The sequence below is a fragment of the Arvicola amphibius genome, chromosome 6 (assembly GCF_903992535.2).
Source record: "Arvicola amphibius chromosome 6, mArvAmp1.2, whole genome shotgun sequence".
In the NCBI taxonomy this organism is placed as follows: domain Eukaryota; kingdom Metazoa; phylum Chordata; class Mammalia; order Rodentia; family Cricetidae; genus Arvicola; species Arvicola amphibius.
Window position 1 is genome coordinate 14453296 of NC_052052.2, and position 14285 is coordinate 14467580.

The 14285-nt window shown below is 53.2% G+C and overlaps 2 protein-coding genes across 2 annotated transcripts in view; both read right to left on the reverse strand.

The window, feature by feature from the left end:
• Window positions 1-245: 245 nt before the first annotated feature.
• Window positions 246-6849, reverse strand: Ddost (dolichyl-diphosphooligosaccharide--protein glycosyltransferase non-catalytic subunit). The gene is made up of 11 exons (XM_038333236.2): window positions 6628-6849; window positions 6395-6505; window positions 4342-4428; window positions 3494-3597; window positions 3286-3380; window positions 2640-2733; window positions 2238-2386; window positions 1647-1794; window positions 1036-1156; window positions 824-930; window positions 246-740 (listed from the first exon to the last, which is right to left on the reverse strand). The coding sequence occupies exons 1-11, from the start codon at window positions 6785-6787 to the stop codon at window positions 591-593; spliced, it is 1326 nt and encodes a 441-aa protein (XP_038189164.1). The 5' UTR covers window positions 6788-6849; the 3' UTR covers window positions 246-590.
• Window positions 6850-9731: 2882 nt separating this feature from the next.
• Kif17 (kinesin family member 17) overlaps window positions 9732-14285 on the reverse strand; it is a 32729-nt gene continuing 28175 nt past the window's right edge. The window contains 3 exon segments of the mRNA XM_038334879.1: window positions 9732-9910; window positions 11449-11566; window positions 12840-12925. Of these exon segments, the coding sequence (XP_038190807.1) occupies window positions 9732-9910; window positions 11449-11566; window positions 12840-12925 (383 nt within the window).

A 14285-nucleotide genomic window follows, 5' to 3' on the forward strand; every position in this document is an offset into this window, starting at 1 on the left:
CTGTCTCGAAAAACAAAACAAAAAAAAAAAAAAAAAAAAAAAAAAAAACAAAGATCTCCTAGGACTAGAAATACAGACGTGAGCTGCCATGTGGGTGCTGGGAATTGAACCGGTCCTCAGCAAGAGCAGCTGGTGCTCCTACCTGCTGAGTCAACAGCCTTTCACCAGCAATTAGTCCAGCACTGTGATTCTAGTTTCCACTCTGATCCCCACCCTCCCTCTGAAGAGAGAAGACAGTCTCCAGCTGTAATCCCGAGACAGCAGCCCTGCCATCATGACGTGGGGGCCAGGGGATGGGTGAGGGCAGCGGGTCTCTTTATTTTAGAAATGGGGTGGCTGCACATATGAAAAATGCCAGAGTGATACAAAGTGGGAAAACTTAGAAAACAGATGTTCCCCGCCCCCACCCTGTAGTCATCACTCACTGAGTAAAGGTGTGTGTCCCCCCTCCCGCACCCCAAAGTCATCATCACTGAGGTAAGGCTGTGCCACTTTCCCATGGCCTTTTTAAAACAATGACAAAAGCCCAGCCCATCAGTTCCAGTGGGATCCTCTTGCCGTCTTTTGCTGAGTGGAGTCCCAGGTCCAGCTCAATCAGACTTCTCCTTCTCCTTCATATGTAAGAAGACGATGCTAAAGATGAAGAGCCCGGCCATCATGGAGAAGGCACTGGCGTAGTAGGGATAGGCTGAGGGGATGAAGCGCTCATACTGTGTGTGCTGCAGTGGCCTCACTGACACCTGTATAGGACAGAGGTAGCAGGCCTTGGTGGGAGGCCTAAGGAGGACGCCTACTGGCCAGAAACAGACTGCCTCCCGCTTACCTGGGTGGAGGAGTACAGGTGTGTGTAGCCTAGCCGATTGTAATCCACTTTGAACTGGAACACACCATACACATCAGGCAGCTTGAACTGGACACTGTACTTGCCACCTGGGGAAGCAGCAGTACTCAGACCAGGAGGGTTTCCCTGAGGGATGTGTCCTGATGCAGGCAGCTGGCCACTCTGTGGCTTTCTCTGACAGGTGTCACACTTACCTTTCCTCTTCAAGAAGGTCCTCACAAAGGGGTCAATGCGCACAAACTCCAGCTGAATGTCATCACCGTCAAAGGGGACCCACTTGCCATTAGAGAGCTGCTCAATCGTGATGCTGTATTCCTGAGGTGAGAGCTAGGTCAGCTAGGAGTGCCAGCAGTTGGAGGGGCACCACTACCGAGAGACATGGCGGGACTCGAGTCTGCCCGCAGTCACAGAGCACAGATGACCGCTTCTTAGCAGGGCTAGCACTGGCAGCCCCTTTGCCTTTCCTGGGCCTGAGGTCCTTAGCAGGGTCCCCTCCATCCCGAGTGGGCAGGTACTGACAACTGTCCAGACACTGACAGTGACCTACAAAGTCCAATGCCAAGTTCCACCTGCCATGTCACTTTTCTGGTCAGCTTGACTTCCCTGCCAGTCCAGTGGAGCTGAGCTCCACTACATCTCCACCTCAGGGGCTTCAGTTAGTATTGGTGGCCGGCTCCGTATCTCTGCTGACTCTTAGGGACAGAACGAAGTACATATTCATCCTTAGGGGTACCTAAGGCTTCTGAGCTAACTGATCCACCCTGGTCAAAACCTAGGACCCGCCACCGACCCCAGGAGTTCTTACCACCAGGTCGGTGACAGTGTAGGCATTGGGTGGGGCCGTCTCGCCCACCCGATGATGAGACACAGGCCCCACTCGAAGGACGCCCTCCTCCTTGAACACCCAGCGGGAGAGGGCCACAGCTAGCTCATAGTTGCCTGTCTGAGAATACCTGGAGGAGGGAAAAGAGAGGCTGGGGCTGCAGCCCACTTCTTGCTGGGTGCCTAATGGAGACCACCCCTGCCCAGCAGGCCAGTGCTCAGTAAGTGAGGACCCGAAAGCAGGCTGCACACGCCTACTGGCCTGTGGCTAAAGGGAAAACTGAACAGTAGCTGCAGGCGGTTTGCTGTGGGTCACCTGCACAATCAATCCCAGTTATTTTCGTGCTGGAGACTAAACAGGGACTTATGCCTGTCAGATGCGTGCTCTAGCCGCAAGTCACATGATCTTCTAGGCGTGTAGGCAAGAGGGCTCCACACAAGCCACTACCACCCTGGTGAGCACGGGTGCCAATACCAGCAGCACCACACAAAGCTGTGGATCACGCAAAGCTCTGGAGACACAAACTTCAAAGTGTGCTGCTCCTCCTCCTGCACACAAACCTCCTGGCATTACCTCTGGGCACCAGGTGTGGCCTTCTGCACCGCCGAGTTGAAGAAGGCATCGCTGAAGAAATCCAGAGAGCCACTGAAGATGACCCGGGCATTGTTCCTGGCCTGGAGCCCCGCAATCAGGAGAGTGTTCTTCCCCACCGCGTGGGGATACTGGGGACAGAAGCGGCAGTCACCTGAGCATCTCCAAAGTACCAGGAAAGCCAACACAGCAAAGGGACAGCAGACTGGACACCTACATGACTATGTCCCCACGCCTACCTGAGGGAGGACCTAGGATTCCCCCTTGTCCTCGGTCCTAGCATCCCATCAGCCTCAGCAAAGCCCACCTCTCCTGCTTTGCCTGGTTTTCAAATAAAAAGTGTTTGTCCCTGGCCTGGGAGCTGGAGGCTGCAGAGGCTCTCACCTGGGTGATGGGCTTATCTGGGAAGAAGGAGTAGGAGGTTGAAGAGCCTGTGAGGATATCCAAAACCAACGGATTGTCAGGATCTGCCACCATTCTGCAAGAAGGAAGAGAGAGAAGCCTAGCGCTGAGCAGGAAGCAGGTGTAGGGCACAGGGTCCCATGCCATCGCCCCTAGGGAAAAGCTCTTCCGTGTCTTCCCAGAGAGAGAGGTCAGCCCTTCTCTCCCCATTCTCATCTGTTCACCATCAACTCATTCAAAGACAGGATCTCACTAGCTAGGTTGGCCTGCAACCCCAATCCTCCTGCTTCAGCCTCCACATCTGGCCAGGAAAGATCCTTTCTCACGAGTCAAGCACTCAGGGTTCCTCTTACTTATAGTAAAACTCACTGCTATCACCTGGGGGAAACAAACATTCTCAACCCTAAATTTGGCTGGGCAATGGTGGCGCACACTTTAATCTCAGCACTCAGAAGACAGAGGCAAGTAGATCTCAGTTCAAGGCTAGCCTGGTCTACAGAGCGAGTTCCAGGTTAGCCAGGGCTACGGGAGAAACTGTCTCGAAAAACGAAACAAAATTGGCTTCATGTCCACTAACAGAAAGTGAGCCCCGCTCCTCCAGGTCCCCCTGGTGTCCCTGCTCACTCACCCAACTCCTCGGAAGAGAATGGGGTTCAGAGATGACTTCCCAACAATGGTTGGGGCCTTCAGCAAGTTCTCAGTATCAGCCACGATAAGCGTATGCTGCAAAGGGGACAGGGAAACAGGGTCAAGAAGAGGGTCCCAGGGCCAGGGAGTCCTCCCTGATTCCTGCTTGGTCTCTAAGCAACAGCTGCTGAAGGAACGCGCCTGATTACCTGGCCGAGGTCTGAGATGTCAAAATTGTGATGGTCAATGACAGCCGTCTTCTCTTCATCAAATTCAATCCCACACTCACTGCCCAGCTCCCGAAGAGGGTCACCTGCACAGATCCAAGAGATTGCCCGGCTGAACCCTGACTGGCAGGCCTGACAACACAAGTCACAGCTTCTTCAGACCTCACCCTCTACTGGTCAGCCGCAGTGCCCAGCGCCTGCATCAGACAGAGCATCAGCTCCAGGGCTGAGGAGATGCTAAGCTGACCTAAACAACAGCCTTCCCTCTTCCCTGCACAAACATAACAACCTGGTTCTGCACAAACCCCCTTAACAAGTTTAGCAAAGCCACAGTCAAGGGTGAGGTTAACAGGCCTGAGTTGACCAGTCCTTGTCATCACCCCACCAAGAGACCCACAGAGAGGAACAGGGCTCAGAGGCTCTCGCTGCCAAGGAACAGGCCCTCAGCTGTTCGCTGCTGAAGCCGAGGGACCAACACATGAGCTGAGGCTGTGATTCTCTCCCCGCTGTTTGCAAAACTTTCAAAACCAGAATCTGAACAAAATCCACTCATTGCGTCCCCTGACTTCCTTCCCCCATCAGAGCAGAGCCAACCAACAGAACACAACAAAGAAAATCACAGAGAGGGCCAACCAGGGTCCTCATTGTCTCTGGTTACAGGACCATACAGGAGGGACCCAGGGCCAGATAAGCCCTGCAGCTCCCTCACTGCCTCCTTGGTGGCTGGGGCTCACCTAGCCAATGCCACCTTGGCAGCTCCCGCATATAAAGCTCTCTGAGCCCCGTGGAGAACTGCTGGAAAGCCCCAGAACTTCCTAGGGCAGACTTACCAATGTCAGAACTGGCAGCCACCAAAACACTACCACCACCATCGATGAAGGCGCTGATGGTCTCCACGTTGATGTTGCCTCCGAAATCTGAAAGAAGGCCCTAGACACAGTGACCAGACAGTCCTGTCCCCACTCCCTGGCTGATGGACGGAGGTAGGGGACCCTCTAGAGCCGCCACAATTGATATGAATGGGTTCCCATGGATCCAGAAATGAGAAGGAAAGTAAATCCACCACAGCTGCCACACGGCACACACCCATGTACTCAAAGGAATGCTCAAAGCAATGCCTTGGTCATTCAGGTGCAATCACCAAACACATTCTAGTGACATTTGTTGACATATTCCAAGCCACATCTATTCAACCTGAAATACTGCACCTTCTACCCACACTTCAGAGCAATGCTGTCCAAATGCTCACATGCCTCAAACACCCATAGCCTTTGCCATCATCGGCTCCATGCCTGGAGTCACCTTAGTCTATCAATGTCACTCCACCTGGGCTATTTGAGAAGGCACTGCAGAACCCACGGGTGACACTGCCACTGACCGTAAGGCTCAGGGCTGACACCAACCAGCTTCCTTGTTCACATTCCCCACAGCAGAACCATCCAGAGCTTCCACATCACCCAAAGGGCTTGTGGGTTCCCACCATTTGAAGGATGAGAGTCTATCCTGCGCTGGTCAGTTTACTTAGTAACTAGCCACTGCTGCCACCAGCCTCCAAACTGGCACCGGGTGGGGCTTGAGCTCTGGAATTATCACCAGAGTGAGTCTGGCATTCAACGTAAGACAATCCGCTTACCTGCGAAGTATTTCTATGGACTGGGAAGAAAGAACAGGACAATGAGGGAAGGGAGTCACTGTGCCAAGGTTGGCGAGGACAGCCTTCAACCAGCTACACATGAGAAGTTGGAAGGGCGGGCCGGACAGCAACAGCATGCAGGAAGAGCAAAGAGCACACAGGCAGAGTAAACAACAGGTGTGAGGTCCGCCGGGTAGGGTGAGCCTCGGGGCTGGACCAGAGACCAGCAGTGAGGCGGTGTGGCCAGCTATTGGAAGGCTTGGGCTGGTGGGGCCCACTGGAGAATTGTGAGCAGGAGAGTAACGAGACTTCCTAGGTTCCAAGGTAGAGCTGGGTACAGGTGGCCTCTGTGTCAGAAGGTACTGTGAGGCCACGCTGTGAAAATATTCCTAGACCAGAAGTAGGTGATGGGAGCTCTTCCAGTGGGACCTAAAGGAAAACAGCAGGAGCTAGGGTGTGGCGGGGGAGGGGGGGGGAGGGCATTCTGGACAGCTGGAAGAACCCATTACAGAATACAAAGTAGCTGTCAGGGAAAGAAAAGCCATCCATGTGTCACCAACTGAAAGAAGGATGGCAGGGACATCTTACCGCAAACAGGGACGACCTGGGTTTTTTGACACAAAAATGAAATGGAAAGACTATCTACCATGCTCACCAAAACAGCAAGGCAAAAGAAATGGCCAGGGCTGGAAAGATGGCTCAGTGGTTAAGAGCACTGGCTGCTCTTCCAGAGAACAAGCTGACCAAACACCCATACAAGCAAATAAGAAATAGCCAAAGGAGCTGGAGATGCCTAGCCAGATGAAGACAGATGCGAGCAGGCTACAGCTATGTGAAAGCCACGCAGCTCGGCAAGATAAAAAATGAGACCACCCCACCCCACCCCCATCATCTGCTCTTGGTCTGGGAACACCAGACTCTCAAGCCCGGGAGACTTGTAATCGTATGATCAACCACCTACAGAAAGGCTTTTTACAGCAATCCGTGTTAATAACGGGGCAATTCTTTGTACACAAGCAAGTCAAATCAGGGGCTTCTTTATCAGAGCCTTTGTTCGACAAAAACCCCTTCTCCATAAAGTGTCTTTTTGAAAAATAACAGCTCCAAGGCCCAGGCTGGAATTAACATTTTCCTCTACTGTGTTTCGAAACTCATCCCGAGTCCCAGAACATGCCCAGGAACCACAAGATGACAACGGAATCCTGCACCTCGAATCCCAGCAAGTCCTGGGGGCGCCGCGCCGCTCTTACCTTCCACGGAGGGGGAGAAGATGATGAGGTTGTCATAGAGGAACTCTCCGTACTTAATGAGGGACAAGCTGGGGTCATCTGCGGTCTTGAAGGTGAGCTCAAAGGCCCGGTCTGGAGAAGAAAAGAGGGAGTTGGAGCAGATGGTCAGCAGAGGAACCCTGGCTGCCACCGGCGGAGGGTGCAGCCACCCCGGGGCTTCCCAACCCCGGCCATGCCCTCGCCGCGGCGCTCACCCTTCAGGCTGCGGAAGAACATCGAGTGCGTGTCCCGCACGTTGAGGTTGTCCAGCAGCACGAGGGTTCGGGGGCCGCTGGCACAGACGCAGGCGAGCGCAGCCAGCAGCAACCCACAGAGGGGCCAGGCACGAGTGGCGAGGCGGGGATCCATCTTCATCTTCCAGCCGGAGAGGCGAGCACCTGGACACCGGAAGTGTCCTTCGCGGCCGCCCAATAGCCGCTCGAGGCGCTGGAGTATCACCTGGAAGTGGTCCGGGTACTCTGTGGCCCCGCGGCCAATGCCGCGGCGGAGACGGACGGAGAAGCGGGGAACGCCGCCGGAAGTGCCCCACAGAGGCTCATTCTCTGCACTTTATTGGAGAAATGTGCTTGAGGCTCCGCCTCCCCCAGGGTAAAGGACCAATCCAAGAGAGACAGCTCTGTAGCTGCGGCCAATCAACAAAGCCGGGCGCCCTTCGGCTTCTCCCGTGCCGCTCCAGCCGTGGGTTTCAAACCCACCTATCTCTGAGGGTTTCTAGGGTTTAAGTTTCTTTCCTAGGCTGCTGGTCCTGGTCCCCTTGGACACGACTGTCGCCACTTGGACGAGATCGGGGCGGGGGTGTCACCTCCTCGTCCGTCACTGGTCTAGAGAGCTAGGAAGCAGGCCCTTCCCTATAGGGAGCAACGAGGTGGGGGATGTAGGCTCCTGGCCTCGCCCCAAACAGCAGGGATGGCGCAGGTCTAAAGGCTAAAAGGCTTTGTCACACCCGGGATTGGTGTCTCATGCCTTTAATCCCAGCTCTCAAGTGGGAGGCAAAGGCAGGCGAATCTTTGTGACTTTGAGGCCAGCCTGGCCTACATAGGGAGTTCAGGTCTGTCAAGGAAAGGGAGAACCGACTCCTACAAATTGTCTTCTGACTTACACACAGACACCAAGCCAAGACTCGGGACAAAAATAAAATTTAAAGGACTAGGACTATAATTCAGTGGGTAAAATGCTTACCTAGCGTGCATGAAGGCCTGGGTTTGACCACCAATATCATATAAAACCAGGCATGGTGCCCCCCACCCCATGCCTGTAATCTCAGCACTAAGCAGCAAGGTAGTTAGTTCAAAGTCATCCTCAGCTACCTAGCAAGTTTAAGGCCAGCCTGGACTCTGTCAATATAAATCGATCTTGATATAAAAATTTAAAAACAGGAAAAAGATTCTTGCTCCTCACCTCTCTGCAGCCCAAGCCCACCACCCGCTGACACTGAATCTAGGGGCGAGCCACTCACTGCTCAGGACACTCGGGTCTCCACCTCAGCTCATCTCCACACTACCATTCCCCTCTGCTCCCTGCTCTGAGTCCCACCAGCCTTTAGCACAAATGCCCTGAGTAGCTCATCTCCTGCTTGCCTTGCTTTTCTTCCTGTCTCCTCTACCAGAGGTGCCTGCCCTCAGCACATCCCAGGAGAGATCTAGGATCTTCATCCCTGGGGTGGGTGGAGGGCGGAGCTCTGCTCCCATAGAAACCTGAGCAGCTTCCCCTGATTGGTTCGACTGTATTGGCCTTTGGTAGCCTCACCTTCAACTCTTGCTTCTGCAGTGAACTCCTTGGCCCAGGGGTAAAGCCTTGGGCCAATCACAGTAGCTGATATAAAATGAGGAGGGTGGCAGAATGGGAGGCTAGCTCAGTGCTGAGCTACTACCTTCTCTAACCCTTCACAAAACACCATGAAATGGGTGCTTCTCCAGTTGACAGAGGTGACTCGGGACCCATCATGTCCCTGTTTGTGGGCCCACCTAAAGGGGAGGGCTGTCATAGCCCCTGGATGGAAACAAATGACAACTGGATTCATTTCTGGCTATGTCGGGACACCCAGTTCCAGTGCAGGCCCCTGAAGACTGCCTGGGCGGGAGAGCAGGTCACAGCACATGCTGCACAAGCTTGAGTTCGATCCCTAGTACCCACAGTGGAAGGAGGGGAGGCAGCCATTCCTGGGAGCCATCCTCTCACCTCCACATCCAAGCATCGTGACATATGCTCCCTCAACCAGGCACACACAGCATCGGGGGATGCTTGGTGGTTGGGGACATAAGGAGGGTTGCACAGTGGGTAGGGACACTTGCCGCCAAGCCTGATGACCTAGATTCCCTGAGACCCACATGGTGGAAGGAAGGAACTGACTTCACAGGTTGTCCTCTAACCCACACCATGCCCTGCCACTAAATAATAAGTAAATAGACAAATAAATATTAAAAAAAAAAAGAAAGAGAGAGAGAAAGGCCCAGGCTGGGGAGATAGCTCAGTTGGTAAGTGCTTAAGGAATGACACCTGAGGTTGCTCTCGATCTCCACAGGCACGTGTGAGGGCACAGGTGTGTGTTGTGTACACTACAACCCAGGCCACTTCTGCCTCAGCAAGACACGGTTCTGTTTCTACAGTCGCTTCTACTGCTGGCGACAGAAGCCCTGGAGCTGCTGGCTTGCAGCCTGAGGCAGCGGACAGGATAGTCACTCTCCAGGACAGCGAGGGATGGGGGCAGGAAGCACCAGAGGGTTGGGGAGGGAAGCTTATTCCAAAAGGCAGTTTATTGGGCAGCTTATCGTAAAGCACCTTCTTTGGGTTGTGGTCCAGCCAATAGGAGGCCAGGCATAGTAGTTGGCTCCGGGTCTCCATCTGTGCCCACTGTGTGGCACAGGTTCCCTTGGAAGGGGACAATCAGAGAGGCCTGAAGCGTAGTCAACCAGATGTTGAGCTTCGTCCTCGTCCACATGGCAGCTTCTGTGCCCAATGCTGAGGATGCTTGTGAAGGCCCAGTGGCACCTGAGCCCATGGAGGTAGACCCACACCGGCCAGTGTAAGCTCTATGGCAGTAAGTCAGTGGGGCCTTGCTGCTCTGCACAACTGGAGCAGGCCTCTTTCGGGGAAGGGAAGCCCAACCTCCACAGAGCTCAGGCCCTGGGCCAAAGTGAGTTCTCGAGGGAACAGGGAAGGGAATGAGTCTTCCCAGGACTGAGATCCCCTTGGGCTTGGGGACACTGTGGAGTAGGGGAGAGGAGGCCTGTTTGAGGCTTCTTGGGGAGGACTTGGAAGTGTCTAGAAGCCAGAGGACAGGTAGCAGCAGGCAGCTGGATCACAGAGGCTCACTGCCAAAGCTGCTTTTGCTTTTCTTACGCTTGGCTTTGGAGAAGGGGATGTCGAGGGACTCCAGGCGGAAGGGCCGGGGCTGGGGCATCTCGGGGGTCTGGGCGGGCGGCATGGCAGAGTTGTTGCCGAGAGGCGAATTGAGCCCCGGTGGTGAGTTGTGATGTGCTGTGGACAAGATGCAGGAGCACCAGTGAGCCAGGACAGCAATCATGTAGAAGGCAGAGGTCTGACAATCATCATCCTGGGCCTGAGGTCCTGCCTCTGCAGCTGGGACCCCTCTAAAGCGCTCTGCTGAGACGTCAGACCTAATATCCCTTCTGCGTCCAAAGAGTCTAGGTTAGGGGACTGGAGTTTAAAATCCCCTAACTGAGGTTCCAGCCTGGTACCTAAGGCAGATGAGCCTGGACACAAGGTCCAGCCCAGCACTTGCTACCAGTGCCGGCTCTTAGGTCTCAGTTTCCTTATCTGTCATTTGGACAGGTCAGGTCCTCAATAAATTCTCACTTTTCCTCCTTCCATCCCAGCCCACCCTGCTCTGCCTCTGCTTTAAGTTTAGAAATTTTAAAAAATTTAATGTCATGGCTGGAGAAATGGCTCAGCAGTTAAGAGCACTGGCTGCTCTTCCAGAGGATTCAGGTTCAATTCCTAGAACCCACGTGGCAGCTCACAGCTGTCTGTAACTCCTGTTCCAGGGGCTCTGATACCCCCATACAGACACTATTGCAGGCAAAACACCAATGTATATGAAATAAATAAAACTTATTACTTAAAAACTTTAATATCAGTTTTCAAGAATTATTATTTATTTAATGTGTATGGGTGTTTTGCCTACGTGAATGTGCACTATGTGTGTGCAGTGCCCACAGAGGCCAGAAAAGGGCACTGGATCCCCTAGAACTGGAGTTACAGAAGGTTGTGAGCTGCCATAGTGCTGGGAACTAAAAATCCGGTCCTTCCTCTGCAAGAGCAGCCAGTGCACTCTCCACTGAGCCATCCCTCCAGTCCCATGGTTTGCTTTTAATGGATATATTACTGGAAGCCCTGTGGGTTCTGTTTTTTTCCAAAATTCTATTACATGTATTGATTGATTGATTGGTTGATTCCACCGTGCTTGTATGGAGGTCAGAGAACAAGCTGCAGGGTCCAGTCCTCTTCCTTTCACCACATGGGGCCTGGGGATCAAACGGGCTCTCGGGCTTGGTGACAAGCACCTTTATCCTGCGAACCATCTCATCAGCCCGTTTTTAGTTTTAAAAAGAGAATGAAGTGATTTTTCAGTTCTTAGAACTGTTTTGTCCCGAGGATCTTACCATAACTGGCCTCAAACTCCCTTTGTATCCAAACGTGATCTTGAACTGCTGACCCGCCAGGCAAGCATCACAAGTCTGGTTTATGCAGTGCTGGGGATTGAACCCAGGGCTTTGTGCATACCAGGCAAGCACTCTCCCGAATGAGCCGTGCTCCCAGCACTCCTCCTCCTTGCGTCTCTCAGGTAGTCATGGAGGCAATGAACACTGACTAACATGATTACCTACTCTATGGCCCCATTCCCTCAGCTCATCTGCTCTGATCCTAAGAAGTGAGTGTCATGCTCCTCACTTTACAGCTGAGGAAACTGAGGCTGCCTAACTCCAAATTTATCCCCGTGGCATACTTCCCAGTGGGTGTGGAGGAGGGGAGGCCCCAGTGGGCAGGGCACTCACTCAGACTCTTCATGGGGTCCGTGCTGAGAATCTGGCTGGCCCGCTTGGAGCGGAAGTAGTTGCTGGCAATATTTTCACTGTCGCTTCGACTGAGCATCAGCTTATACCGGTCTTCCTCCTGCGGAGATTTCAGAACCTCTTAAGTGACAGCCCCCTCGTCTATGCAGCCACTGTGCGCCCTACACTGGGCTCAGGAGCTTCTGGGCGTGCGTGGTGCTATGCCATGCTGGGCATCTCCCGAGCTGTATCACTCACAGGACCAGGGTAGGGACCCTGGCAGCTTGGACCAGGGAGGTCACTGCCTCCTCTCACCTCCCTTGACATGGGGAAGGGAGCCCATGTTCCTTGCTCCAGCATTACCAGGGGCAAGGGTAACAGATACTGTGTGGCCCAAATCCCTCCATGTAGACACAATCCACAAAACCTCAGCTGTCAGCTCTCTTTGTGGCCAACACATCCTCACTGTCCCCTCCTGGGAAGGCTCTTTTTCATAACTGCTGTGGCGTGCTTATTTTCCTCAGTCTGACTCTTTTGCACTGGGTAACTATTTCCTCCCAACCCAGAGGGGAGAGAAATCACAGGGCCAGATGTAGGACCCAGACATCATCCTGAACATAGACAAGGCTTGTGACCAGGGAGAGCCTACCTCGGCCTTTCCAAAAGCTTGGATGTTAATGATGGCTTCAGGTAGCGGTTCTCAGCCTTAATCCAGTTCATGCTGTGGTGACCCCCAACCATAAAATTATTTTCATTGCTACTTCATAACTATAATTTTGTTTCTGTTATGAATCGTAATGCAATGCAGGGTCTCTGATATGTGACCTCCACATGGGTCACAGCCCACAGGTTGAGAACCACTAGCTGAAGGGACGATATCTTTCTTCCTTTTGGATCTTAACTGCCAGCAGTCACTACCACCTGCCCTTCCGTGGGGGAGAAAGCATGAAGCTAGCTAGCTCAGAGGCAGGGACAAAGGGCAAAGTCAGACACAGAACCCTGACTGAGCCCCAAGATTGATTCAGCCATGCTTGAAATTGATCCACCTACGTGGGCCAGTGAGGTCTCTACTTTGTGTGTGGCACCTGTTGCTCGGAACTAAAAGTGTTCCGAGATAACTTCTCTGTAGTCCCAGGCTGAACATGTTTTAAAGCGTTTTCTCTCTTAGGAAGTTAAGTCACCGAAGTAAACCAAGCCTTAGGTTAGCAGGAGGTACTGAAGGCGGTTACCACAGACTCTCCCTTTGGTTAGTACTTTTAAATGAGAGGCTACCTGAGAGGTAGAAAAGGGTCTAGGCTCAGCACCTGACGAGCCTGAGGCTTCGCTGACTCGCAGCACTTAGTGGGCAACCCACCCCCACCTCCCCAGCCCCACTCTCTATTCCACCCTTCAACCTGGAGCCTCACCAAGTGCGGCTCGCCATTGTCCACTGCAGAGGTTTTGCGGGCTGGGGCTGGCTTGTTCTGTGGCCCGGTTGGAACTGCTATGAGAAAACAGAAACTGAGGAGCTGGGCAGAGGGTGCAGGAGGAGGAGCCCTGCCTGGGGCTGTGGGGGGGGGGGCGTCAGGCTGGCTGAAGGCTGGAAACAGGGAACGCTTCCCAGGTCCCCTGGGATGAGGAGGAAACAGACGGCAAGAGGACCCAGATACAGAATGCCCACACCGCCGGTCCAGGCTGGACATCAGGAGAGGAGGACTGGGAGAGGCTGCAGCTACCCAGAGCTCATGGGCAATGGAGCTTGCTGGAGTTTTAATTGACTGACTGGAATCTGTGGCTACCTGTCACTTCAGAGATGGAGGTGTAAATAAACAATGACCAGGAAAAGGACTTCAGGGTGCCACTTAGGAAAGTAGAGATACACACACACACACACACACACACAGAGGGGGGGGGCACGCATGCACACACACGCCCGCCTGCACAGACACTCACACGCCCACACGGTGGAAACAGATCCACAGAAAATCTGACTTTACTCTGAGGCTCATCAGAGCTGGATAGGTCCTTAAGGTCATCTTATCCTTTGTTAAGCTTAGAGAGGGACAGAGATGTCCATAAAACCACACAGGAAGTCAAGGGCCCAAGCACAGGCAGAACCGCGAACAGCTGGTGTCTATCCATGGCCCTAGCATAACTCACTGCTCTGGCTGGGAACTTGATCCTATAAGACTCGGTTTAATTTTTCTTTACTTTGGTTTTGTGGGCTTTATTACTTTCTTCTTATTTTGTATGTGCAAGGGTTTTGCCTGTATGTCTGTATTGCAGTATGTACATGCCCAGTGCCCACAAAGGCCAGAGGAGGAGAGTTACTGCCAGTGGGAACCGCCAGATGTGTGTGCTGGAAGCCAAATTGGTCCTCTGTGAGAGCAGCATGTCCTCCTAACTACACAACTGAGCTAGCCCTCCAGCCCGTTGTGCTTTGTTCTTGAGGCAGAGTCTCATATACCCCAAACAGGCTTTGACCTTGCTGTGTAGTCAAGGACATCCTTGAACTGACCCTCCTGCCTCCACCTCCCAAATGCTGGGATGCTGGGCATGCACGACTAGGCCGTTTTGAGATCCAGTTTTAATTACAAACCTTTGTGGGACTCAGGACGGAATGACAATAGTGGCAGAACCAAGCTCCACTCTGTGCCAGGCAGAACTCTAAGGCATTTACATGTCTGGCAATGCCACAGACCTCACGGAACCTTTAAGGAAGGCGCTGCCATTTATTCCTACGTCACAGACGACAGTCCCACAGCCCCCCTTGTTTGCCTCCAGAGCACAACACCTTCTCAGGGCCCCAATGATTGGATCCTCAGGAATACCATGCCTGTTGCACCCACAGCTTGCAGGAA

What these genes read in the sequence shown, in the direction of transcription:
- Ddost (XM_038333236.2), bottom strand. Translation starts at nt 6,787, where the DNA reads ATGAAGATGGATCCCCGCCTCGCCACTCGTGCCTGGCCCCTCTGTGGG. An exon ending in GGCTGCCAGTTCTGACATTG is followed by an intron (nt 3,598 to 4,341) that starts GTAAGTCTGCCC and finishes GGATCTGTGCAG; the next exon opens with GTGACCCTCTTCGGGAGCTG. An exon ending in CAGATAAGCCCATCACCCAG is followed by an intron (nt 2,387 to 2,639) that starts GTGAGAGCCTCT and finishes TTCTGTCCCCAG; the next exon opens with TATCCCCACGCGGTGGGGAA.